Source organism: Belonocnema kinseyi, chromosome 4, assembly GCF_010883055.1.
Source record: "Belonocnema kinseyi isolate 2016_QV_RU_SX_M_011 chromosome 4, B_treatae_v1, whole genome shotgun sequence".
Taxonomy (NCBI): Eukaryota; Metazoa; Arthropoda; class Insecta; order Hymenoptera; family Cynipidae; genus Belonocnema; species Belonocnema kinseyi.
Window position 1 is genome coordinate 46408142 of NC_046660.1, and position 13016 is coordinate 46421157.

Below are 13016 nucleotides of genomic sequence, written 5' to 3' on the forward strand. Positions count from 1 at the left end.
ACCTAAACGTACTTTATTGTACTCTAATACATTTCCCAAAGTTTCAGCTCGATATTTTATTTACAAAAAAAGTTCTTAGGCTCAAAAAAACATTCAGTGAACCGAAAATGTGAGGTCGGTAATATAGGTATTTAGCTGTGTCACATGCCCTTAAATGATCAAAATTCCTATTACAAACGAATCTTTTTTATAAATTTATATTATTCAATCCAGGCATTACATATAATCCCTAGGCATTATCTATAATTCCCGGCACGAGATAGGCAAAATATATCATCTTTATTTTGAATATAATGATGCAGTTAAAAGAGGTAATGAGAAATTAACGAACAATTATTGGGAATGGTGGTCCACCATTTCGCCACCTGGTGCCGAAAACTGGAACTAGAAAGAGTAGGTACAATTTTAAAGATGTATTTTAATTTTTGTATAAGTGTTTTTACGATTTTTTGGTTAAGTTTAATGCATTGATTAAACACTAAAAGCAAAACTTCATAAAAAACAAATCGTTTTAGACAGAGATTCAATCTTATAGAGTGAAAAAAAACACATTTTTGTCAAAAATGTTTATGAACAAACAAAAAAAAAATTATTTTATGTAAGTTTCAATTAATTACAATATTAAATAAACTTTACTTATTGCATGTAGTGACAAAATTTTTCCAGGTTATGCAAATAATAGGAATAATAGACGATTGGAATTTAAAAACGGATTCTAACCTAACTTTTAGATCAGATTTTTAAATAGTTAATATTTTATGTATAAATTAATAAAAAATTACTTTGTGTTCAGCTTTACTTCAAAATAAGTCCATTTAAGTTTATAATCTATTGAAAATCACAATAAATAGTACAATAATTGTTTGTTTTTTTGTGTAGAATTTCGCGAATTTCAATTATTTGAGATTAAAATCAAATTTCGAAAATAGGAGACGTACAAAACGTTAAAAATGAAATATTTTCCGAAAACAATTCTAAAAATTCGATCATTTAAAATTCAAAGGAATTAAGACTGTATTATTTCAAATTAAAACCGTTCCAAATTGAAAAATCTCAGGCTAAATTTTTTTATAAATGGACAATTTTATTAGAAAGGAGTTAAAATTGTATCATTTCTAATTCAAAGCGCTTAAAATTGAACATTCTCATTTTGATTACAAATTGTTTACAGTTCTTATTTTGGTCATTTAGTGTTAGAAAGTGAACTGGAATCTTCTTTGGGAATTTTTTTTTAATAAAACTAAAACTTTTCGGTTGAAAATTCAACTTATTTATTTAAAAGTTTGTCTTTTTTATTTAAAAATTCACATGCTTTAAAAAAAATGTTATCTTTATTGGATAAAAATACAAATGTTTGTTTGAAAACTCAACAATTTTGTTAAAAAGTCATAATTTTTGGTTGAAAATTCTACTGTATAAATAAAATATTTGGGTGTTGAGAAAAGAACTGAAATATTTTCTGGATGAAAATTCAACTAGTTTTAAAAATTTGTTTCTGTTTTTATTTAATTAAAAATCCATCTGTTTTAAGAAAAATATCATATTTTATAGATAAAAATTCAACTATTTGGTAGAGAATTCTGTTAAAAATTCATTCTTTTTGTTCGAAGAAAGAAGTTTTTTTTTATTTAAAAAATCATTTTTTGATCTTGCAGAATCAACTGGAATCTTATTTGGATAAAATCTCAACTCTTTGTTTTTGTAATTAAAAATTTTTCTGCTTGAAGAGAATTTTCATCTTTATTTAATAAAAATGCAAGTATATAATAGAAAATTCAACAATTTAGTTAAAAAGTCATTCTTTTTTGTTAAAAATTCCTCTTCTTTGATGAAAAATTAATGTTTTTTCATAGAAACATATTTCTTTTTTAAAATTTCATGTTTCTATCGTGAAAACTCGACTGAAATCTCTTTCAACAGAAAATGCAACTATTTTTTGGAAAATTTATCTTTTTGATCTAAAACTTGATCTGTTTTAAAAAAAACTTAATTTTTTTTTTTAAATTAAAATGCAACTTCTTGGTTAAAAATCATTCTTCTTTGTTTGAGTTTTCAACTAATTTGTTTGAAAAGATTTAGTTGAATCAAATTGTTAACAAATTCTTTTTTTGCTAAAGATTGGTATTTTTAGTTGAAAATTCATCTGTTCGGTTGAAAGTTTAATTATTTTGTTGAAATTTCATCTTTTTTAATTGAAAATTCAACTACTTGGGTAGAAATTGAACTACATTGTTAAATGTTTATTTTTTCCATTAAAATTTTCTTTTTATTTCATTTTCTTTGGTTGAAAATTTAACTGTTTAATGTACATAATGTACTGTTTTTTTTGTGTAAAATTAATTTTTTAACAAAAAATGTAACTTTGATTTTTTTAAGATTGATCTTTTTAAATTGAAAATTCGCATTTTTTCGTAAAAAAATCATTTTTTTAGTTTGAAACTTCATTTTTGGGGGTAAAAATGCATCAGTTTCGAGAAAAATTAATTTTTTGTTGAAGTCCTATTTAGAATTCTTTTTTTTTTGTATACATTTCATTCTTTTTTCATTGAAATATAAACTATGACACTTTTTCGTTGGGAATTTGTCTTTTTAGGTTGAATATTCAACAAGTATGTTGATAATTTAATTATTTTGTCAAAAAACCATCTTTTATAATAGAAAAGACCTTTTTTTAATAAATTAATAAATTCGATAATTTAAAATTTGTATTACAAGACTGAAATACTAAAATTTAAATATTAATGATTCAAAATAAAAAATGATTCAAGGAAAAATCAAAGAATTAAAAAAATGTTCTCAGTTTCGCATTTTTCCATAAGATCGTACCTATTCTTTCTAGTTCGAATTTTTGTCACCATTTGGCGTATCGTTTATTAACCATTCCCAATAGAAAAATAAGTTCCATATTTTTTTTAAATAGGTCAAAATTAAATAGTGCCCCCGAGATTTTTACATTATGATGGGATTTTTAATGAAAAAAGCTCATTTTCGGAAAAATAAAATAAAGCAAGTACATTTTATTAGTTTTTTGTAAATTAAAGCTTGATCACCTCTTAGTGAATGTTTACGGAATAATTTGCGCTCAATAACTTTCAAAATTGACGCCAATAATAATATTTCTAACTTAAGTTAATATATTTCACAATTTACAGGATGAAAAAATTGTTTAAATGAATAAAAATTGTTTAAACAATTGACAAATATCCTGAGAAAATTACTTTTATAATTCGTTAATTGTGTCTTTATCTTGAGAAAAAACTCGGGAAAAATGGTTTAAACAAAATAAATTGTTCAAGTAATTAATTTCCAAATATGTTAAGTTTGAAATATTAATAATAAAATTCATCAACTGTATCATTTATCCCGAAAAATCATGACTTTACTTTCTATAGGTGAGAAAAATAATGTTTAAAAAAAAAAATAATTAGTGGAAACTATATATAAACTATATAATTAGTAAACTATATTAAAAAAAGAATTAAAATAAAATCAAAAGTGGAAAGTTTAATACAAATGTCATCTTCTTTGGTTAAAAATGCAAATACCTCGTTATAAATTCACTCATTATGAACAGTTGAATTTATAAAGAAAAAAGACAAACTTTCTCAAAAACAGTTGATTTTTTCACCAAACAGTTAAATTTTCAACTGGAAAATACGAATTTTTAACAAAAAACTTCATTTATAACCAAACAACTGAATTTTCCACCAATTAATAGATATTTCAGAACAAAAAGACGAATTTGTTACGAAATAATTGCATTTTTAACCCGAAAATATGAATTTTCAAGAAAACAGTTAAATGTTCAACAAAAAAAAGTATTTTTTTAACAACAACAAAGTTCATTTACAACCAAACAGCTAAGTTTTTAACAAAATAATAGAAATTTCACTATGAAAAGATAAATTTTCTAACATAACAATTAAATTTTAGTCCCAAAAATATGAATTTTCTATCATTGTTGAATTTTCTGTTTACGAGAGAGTTATATTTTCAACCTAAAAATATGAATTTATAACCCAAACGTTATTATTAACCAAATACTGAAATTGTAAGCCCCAAGAGATAAATTATTTTCAAAAATCAGTTGAGTTTTAACCCAAATGTATGAATGTTGAACAAGAAAGTTCATTCTTTGCAAAACAGTTCAAACTTTCACCTAGAAAGGAAAAAATGCAACCAAAATGTTAAATTTTCAACAAAAGAGACTTCATTTTTCACTAAAAAAAATATGATAGTAGGCTTTTCAGTTAAAAGGAATGAACTATTTAAAAATAAAAATAAATACCGTCTAGAAAATTAATTTTTGGCTGAAAAATTATATTTTCGGTTTGAAAAATGGATTGTTTTACAGAAAATTCACCTTTTGCTATTAAATTGATACTTTATAATTAAAAACTTGAACTATTTTGTAAAAAATGCATGAATTTTAATGAAAATTCGTCTTTGGGGTTACAAAATTAATCTTGTTTCTTGAAAAAATTTTTTTTTTCGTTCACAATTCAAATATTTTGTTAAAAATTCGTTCTTCTCATTAAATTCAACTGATTGAACATTCGTCTTTTATTAGAAAATTTATCTTTTATGGTAGAAAAGTAATCCTTTTTGGGTAAAAATGAACTATTTTTTAAAAATACAATTCAAAATTTATATTCTTGGTTAAATATTCAACTATTTGATGGAAAGTAAATTTTTTGTTGAAAAAGTATATTTTAGATTTAAAAATTTAAGTGTTTCGTAGATAATTCAAATTTTTTTCTGCAAGAACGAACAACTTTGTGAAAAATTCATTTATTTTATTACAAATTCGTCTTTCTGGCAGAACATTAATCTTCTTGGTGGAAAAATCCATCTTTTTATTGAAAATTTAAGTTTTTATTAAAATTAACCTTTTATAGAAAATTCAATTACTGTGTCGAAAGTTCGATTACTCTGCTCAATTGTTTTTTAAATTCACCTCTTTGTTTAAAAATTAAACTTTTTTGTTTAAAATTCGTTTTTATTTTTTGTTTCGAAATTAACTTTTTGTCTGAAAATTTAACTACTCTAGTTATTCTTGAAAATGTATACTTTATGAGTTGAACATTCAATTATTCGTTTAATTCGTTTAATTCAACTGGGTGAAGATTTTTTTTTTTAGTACAAAATTATTCTTTTATGGAAGAAACGTCATCTTTTATGGTTGATAATTCATCTTTTTGATTAAAAATTCAACTATTTTGTTAAAAAATAATCTTTTCGGATTGAAAATTGAACTGTTTTGTGTACAAAAAAAAATTTTTGATTTGAAGATTAAACTATTTGGTTAAAAATTAATTTTTTTATTAAAAATTCATATCTTCGGGTCGAGATTTCAACTTTTAGTTAAAAATTCATTTTTTTTTTCGTTTAATTCAACTGGGAAAAATTTATTTTTCAGCAGAAAATTAATCTTTTATGGAAGAAATCATCTTTTATAGTTAAAAATTCATCTTTTTGTTTAAAGATTCAACTATTTTGTTGAAAAATAATTTTTTCGCATGAAAGTTTATATTTTCGGGTAGGGAATTCAATTATCTTTGATAAAATCGTCTTTTTTGTTTAAAAATTTAACTATTTGGTTGAAAGTTTAACTGAATTTCTGAAAAATTGCCTTTTTGGTCAATAATTCACTTTTTAGGTTTAAAATTCATCTCTCTGATATAAAATCTTGATTTTTATTTATTATTTTATTTATTAATTATTATTTCTTGATTTTCCTGTTTTTATTTTAAATCATCCTATTTCCTCTGTTAAATATTCAACCTAACAATACAAATTGCCAACGAAAAAAGAGTCATAGTTTATATTTCAATAAAAAAGAATTAAATTTATACAACAAGAGAAAATAATTTTAAAACCAAAAAGACGAATTTCCAGCAATTAAAGATTTTTCACTCAAAAAATAAATAAAAGTTTATCTAAATTATTGAACCTTAAAACCGAAGACAAATCTTCTTTACAAAAATTCAATTTTTAAACAAAAAATATGACTGTTCAACAAAAAATTAATTTTCCACGAAACTGATGCATTTTTAAGCAAAAAAAAGGAAATTTCAAACTAAAAAATCATTTTTTACAAACAAAAAACGCAAATTTTTAACTAAAAAATATCAATCTTAAAAAAAGGAAAAGTTCCATTTTCTGTTAAAAAGTTAATTCTAAAAAACAAAAAAAAAGTATTTGCCACTAAACAGTTAAATTTTCAACCAGACATAAGCCTACAATAAAAAAAATTCACAATATAGTTTAACTTTGACCCATGTAGTTGAATTTCCAATTAAAAAAGATTAATTTATAACAAGATAATTAAACATGTAACCAACGAGATAACTTTTCAACTTAAAATATAAATCTTTAACAAAAAAGTGATATCTTAACAAAGCGATTTAACCAAATGTTTTAAATAAATTAGTTAAATTATCAAGCAAAGAAGAACCTTTTTTGACAAAAAAGTAGAAACTGATTTTAGTCCAGTTTTCACGATCAAACTATGAACTTTTTAACAATAAATAATTTTCTACCTAAAAAAATTTAATTTTTAATCCAAAAAGACGAATTTTTAACCAAAAAGGATGACCTTTAACAAAATTGTTGAATTCTCTAGCTCTTAGTTGCATTTTTATCAAAAAAATATGAAATTTATCTTGAAGCAGAATAATTTTTTATTACAAAAAAAAGTTTAGTTTTCATCCAAAAAAGATTCCAGTTAACTCAATAACATAAAAAATTGAATTTTTATAACAAAAAAATCCAAAAAATATTAATTTTGCACTAAAACAGATGAATTTGTAATAAAAAAACACATTTTTTAAGTGGAACTTTCATCTAGAAAATATTTCAGTTCATTTTACAACACCAAAATATAAATTTTAAACAAAAAGTAAATTTTCTAAGAAATAGTAAAGTTTTCAAGAAAATAGTATAATAACTTCATTTCTAACCAAACAGTTGTAGTTTTATAAAAAAACACAGGTTTAATTTCTGCTAAAGCAGGTAAACTTTAAAATAAAAAGACAAACTTTCAAAAACAGAGTTGAATTTTCAACGGAAAAGTTAACGAAAAAATGCAAATTTCTATTAATTAAAATAAATTCTGAGATTCTCATAAATTATCAGTAAATTTACTTCTTTAATTTAATTTAATCTTCGTTTGTGAAATCTTTTATACGTTTGAAATTATTGAAATCTTTTGAATCTTTCTGAAATCTTTTGTATTCAATTAAAATCATTAAAACATTTGAAATCTTTGCGAAATCTTTTGAAATCTTCTAAAAAAAGTTGAAATCTTCTCTTGAAAAATTGATGGATCTTTCCAGATTTTTAAAGTTTAAAAAAAAATCAAGGACAATTTCAGGCTTTTAAAGTTTACCAGGTCGCTGAAAACCCTGAGTTAGCACAATTCTTCTTGCTAAATTTTGGTGCGTATAATTCAAGTTTTTAAATTCAAAACTTCCAACTGCAAAGGATTTTATTTGACAATTTCTAGATATTGAAATTCAAGAAATTAACTTCCGATTAAATCGAAATCTTTGGAAATTGAACAAAAAACAATAATCTAATTATCAAATTTGGAAAACACACTTTTAAATGTCTTTATTAAAATTGAAAAAAAAAATTAAATTAAGACTGCCTCTAAATCCTTTCTTCTTTTTTCTTTCGTATTTTTTAATTAAAAATTTGTTTAGGCCAAAAAAGATTCACAAAAAATCTAAATGGAAGATCATATTATTTTCTTTATTAGTTGTTGTATGTTGAAAAATATTTATTTATTACGTCATTAAAAAACAATAAAAAACTGAGAAAATCCACAAAACCGAACTCTAAAAACTATCAATTTTGTCAGAGCAATAAAAAATAAGCTGCAATTTAAAGTACTCAAACTAAAACTCCTTTTTTATTTAAAACTTTGACAATTGAAGCTTAAAAATTTTTATTTATTACTACAATAGTTGAACTTTTAACCAAAAAGACGAGTATTTAACAAAAACAATAAATCTTCAACTGAAGAAGTTAAATTTAAAAAAAAATGAATTTGACTAAAAAAGATAAATTGTCTATCAAAACTTGAATAATTAAATTTAAAATAAAATAATAAAAATTTCAACCAAACAGATACATTTTTAACTAAAACTACAAATTACTAAATGATGAATGTTTAACTATAATAATTGAAGTTTTGACAAAATGGTAATTGAATAATTACATTTTAAGTTAAAAAATATTTACCTAAAATACTTTAATTTTTAAAAGAAAAGAAGAATCTCTAAACAAGAAGATTAATTTCCAAGCAAAAAGATCATAACAAAATACGTGAATTTTTAACGGAATAGTTGAGATTTCAATTAAAAAAGGCCAATTTTTATTCAAATCATTGAATTTTGAACTGAAATACAGTTGAATTTTCTACAAAAAAAAAATTTACTAAAAAAGATCAATTTTCAACCAGAAAAAAAATCGACTTTTAAACCAAATATGTGGATTTTCAACGAAATTTTTGAATTTCCAATTCAAAAAGGTACATTTTCATTCAAATTGTTGAATTTTAAACTAGAAAATATCAATTTTCAACCAAAATAGCGAGTTAATTCTTCATTTGAAGGAATTAATTTTCAATCACTGATGAATTTTCATCAAGAGTGATGAATCTTCGACTGAAATAGTTGAATTTTATAACAAAAAGATAAATTTTCAACCAAAAATTGAATACTTACATTTTTAGTAAGAAACATGAATGTCCAACCAAAGAGATGATTTTTTTTACTAAATTTATGGAATATTAATCGAAATAATAGTTAAATTTTCAGTTTTAAACAAATTTCAAAAAGAAAAAAATAGTTAAATTTTCGGCAAGAAATTTTATTTTCATCCAAAGAAAATAAAACAAGTTTGAAGTCTGATAACTCATTTTTCAACCAAAGAAATTAATTTTCAATTAAAAACATGCATCTTTAACCAAACTAAATTATTTTTTAACAAAAGATTTTTACAAAAAAAATTGATTGTTTAACCAAACATGTGGATTTTCAACGAAATATTTGAATTTCCAATTAAAAAAGGTACATTTTCATTCGAATTGTTGAATTTTAAACTAGAAAATTGTCATCTAAAGTGATGAATCTTCGGCTGAAATAGTTGAATTTTATACCAAAAAGATGAATTTTCAACCATAAAGACTAATTTTCAACCCGAAATAGAATATTTAAATTTTCTAATAAAAATCTAATTCTTAATCAAAAAAGAATGGATTTTCAGCATAATAGGCCAATTTTCTACTGGAACAGTTGAATTTTTACTGTAAAAAATTGATTGTCAACAAAGAAATATTTCTTTTTGGAAATAACACTTTTACTCTAAAAACTAATTAAAGTACTTTCTTTATCCAACATTTGGAAGAGGGAACTTTCAAATTGTGACAAATTCTGACTTGGAACATGGATTCTTTTAAATTTCCAATAATTTCGCAATAAAGATTTTTTATAACTTTAAAATTTTTTTTAAATGGTCAAATTTTGGTTTGAAAGCTAAAATTTAAGAACGAAAATGACAATTTTTCAGGTCAATGATGATGGTCATTTTAAACTTCAATTTATATTTTATAAACTGAATTATGGGTATAAAATTGTTAATTTTTTTAAAAGTTAAAACTTATTTTTTTTAAATTTTGCAATAAGATTATTTTTTTAACTATAAAAAAATGTTTAAACATGGTCAAATTTTGGTTTTAAAACCAAAATTTAAGAAGGAAAATTACTATTTTTCATAATGATGAGGGTCATTTTGAACTTCAATTTATATTATATAAACTTAATTATGGGTATAAAATTACTAATTTTTTAAAAAGTTAAGACATTCGAATTACAATTCTTCAAAAAATTTTACCTTCTATGATCTCTAAGTAAGCAAACAAAACACGATAAATCCATTTTTTGAAGAAATTGAGAAAATTATTGCTTCTGAATTATTTGGAATATCATCAATTTGATGATCAAAATTAAGTCAGCAAAAGAAAATCTCAGAGCAAAAAATTGCAAAAGGTTTGAATACGTGAACGTGACGATTTTCTTCACACTGCGTATACTTATGTATTTTGATGCGCTGATTACGAAAAGATAGTGAAAATTGGTGACTCGGCGATTTTCATGATGAAATTGCGAAAAAAACCATAAAAATATGGTTTTTTGCGTTTATCTCAGCCAATATGCAAAATCTCACAAAATGTTTCAAATAAAAGTTGTAGATGGTACAAAAATACACATTTTTTTCTACGAGTGATAGTTTCCACGAAAATTAGTGATATCTCGATTTTTATGAAAAAAAAAAAACAATGAGCATTCTCCATTGGTTTCGGTTGGGTACCTACTCACGCTTTTCAACACGGGAAGGTTGGAGTATTTTGAAAAGCATTTTTTTGTTGTATTTTTTAATTTTATAATTGTTTTTTTTTTACTTTTATGATTTTTAAATATATTTTAATTAGAAATTCTGAGTAAATTCTGTTTATTGTCTTGATTGTATACTCCTTATTACACCGCCAAGATGACTCGATGTTTTGTGTGTGCGCTCCGGAATCAGGATCCACAAATTGTTCGGAATGATTCACAGTTTTGTGGACAAATCCATGATCTTCGAGATTAATGTATCCCTTCCAACAATTGGTGTGGATTTCTGTCCCTTCCGCTACATGCTTTCTTATTATTGCAATTAAAGTATCCTGATCTCTCTTATTATCGGGACAGATTTCCAACCGATAGTTGTAGAAATGTCCTCTGTGGATCATTCCGAGAATCCATGATCCTTCTACTACACGTCCTCGCTCGTATTTTCGACGGCCGATTTTGCACTCATCGATTTCAATAATTCACCGACACCTCCGATGCGACCATCCTCTTCGAAGTTGCTGTCAAGAGCAAGCATGCAGACCTCTCTACAAAATGAGAAGCGGTCTGAAACTGTTTCTCGAGAAATCGATTGATTGTTTATAATGCTGCTTTCCCGGATCGTTTGTTCAAAATTAAAATTTAATGCGAAACAATACGTAATGAGCATACAGGCCGCTACAGAAATGCGGCACCTCCCAAACCACGTGTTTTCTACAACGGTAATACTGTGACGATATTTGTGTATTTTATAACAAAGGAAGGATTCGCAAACATGTTCAGACTCCATAAGAGTCATCTTCTTCTTACGTTTTGAGCAAAATCGTTTAAACGGAATTAATTCGATCTGTCGCAACCACTGAAGAGTTGTTTCCCTTTCTTGGAAAATCTTAGATAAATTAAAAATATTATGTTTCATCCATCTTGACGAGGACTCAAGAGAGGAAAATCTCGAAAATAATATTGCACGCTAGAAACACACGCCCTTAAGTACTATGAGCGCGGATGGTAGAGAAGGACCTGTCGCTAATTGCATTGAAATTTGTAAATTTGTTACATTTCATCAGATATATCTGTAATTTTCTCGGAAACTATTACTCGTAGAAAAAAATGCATCATATAAGAAATGTGTATTTCGATAAGATCTACAACTTTTATAGAAAAGTTTTGCGAAAATTTATGTATTGGCTGAGATAAACACAAAAAACCCCGGCATCCCAATGACTGGTCACAAAAATAACTTAGTTCAGGCACGACCCCCTTTCCAACGTGTCATGGGGGGCGGGAAGGCACCCCTGTGACTGGAACCAGAAAAAACTTAGGTCACTCCCCTGCCCCTTTCCCCACGCGTCGTGGGGGCGGGAAGGAACCCCTGTGACTGGTCACAGACATAAATCTGGAAACGGGTTCAATTACGCGTATAAGACGGGTTGCTGACACTGGAGGACGGTTAACACTCGAAAACAAAAAGAGCATGATTTTTATGGTTTTTTTTTCATAAAAATCGAGATATCACTAATTTTCTTGAAAACTATCACTCGTACAAAAAAATTTATCCTACAAAAAATGTGTATTTTGCGTGATTTTGCATATTGGCTGTGATAAACACAAAAAACCACATTTTTTATGGTTTTCCCGCGATTTCACAACGGAAATCGCCTAGTCGCCAATTTTCACTATCATTTTCGTAATCAGCGCGTCAAAATACATAAGTATACGCAGTGTGAAGGAAATCGTCACGTTCACCTATTCGGAACTTTATCCAAAGGTTTTTCTTACAATAAAAAATAATTCAAAGTCAATAAAAAATTATGGTTAAATTAGAGTGATCTGGAAAATCTGCGACTGTAGATAAAGTAAAAAAATCACTTTTCTAAATGTACAAAAATGATTAAAATAATAAAAATTTGAATTTTTCTGCGATCAGAACCCTGAAATGAAAAAAAAAAAGAAATCGAAAAATGAATTACTTGAGGGGTTCGGTGTGAGAGTCACTCCAGTGAGCCGAAGTTTGCGACTTCAAGGTGACTTCCTGAGAGAGTGCGGAAGGATTCGCGACTTTTACATCCTGGACAAGGATTCCATCGAAGCTTCTGTGTGCATAATACTGAGAGACTATGTAATAACCATCTCGAAGGCACTGATATTTGTAGACGATTCCCGTCGTATAATGTGTCACTGTCGCTTCACGATACGAACTTCCTTCCGGCAAAGCGGGCGAGATCAAGGGCTGCCATTTTACCGGCAAAGATAAGGTTCTGCCGTGCTTTATGTAGAGCCAAGCCTCCGGCAGAACGGGAATGCCGTAGATCCCATTGCCGATGTAAGGTAAATACTGATGATCCGTTTCTTCTGGCGGATCATGCAGGACATTCGCATTGTAATCCACGATATCGAAGTAGAAACTTGCCAGTCTCTCGTTCATACAGTGATCCTCAAATGCTGAAAGAACAATGTTCAATTGGGATCATTGGGATCCGCTGTGCTACAATGCGCCATCTATTTTTTTAATGCGGCCAAAATGCGAACTCGCGAAACCAGGTAGGGTAGGGTGGGGCGAGATGAGCATAGCTGTCTTTTTCACGTCAGTATTTAAAATCTGCTAATTCATTGCTTGAA

General features: G+C 26.0%; 1 protein-coding gene across 1 annotated transcript in view; it reads right to left on the minus strand.

The window, feature by feature from the left end:
* Positions 1-13016, minus strand: part of LOC117171846 (uncharacterized protein KIAA2013 homolog) — a 52098-nt gene that overhangs the window by 31316 nt on the left and 7766 nt on the right. The window contains exon 2 of the mRNA XM_033359480.1: positions 12368-12839. Within this exon, the coding sequence (XP_033215371.1) occupies positions 12368-12839 (472 nt within the window). The remainder of the gene's footprint in view (positions 1-12367; positions 12840-13016) is intronic.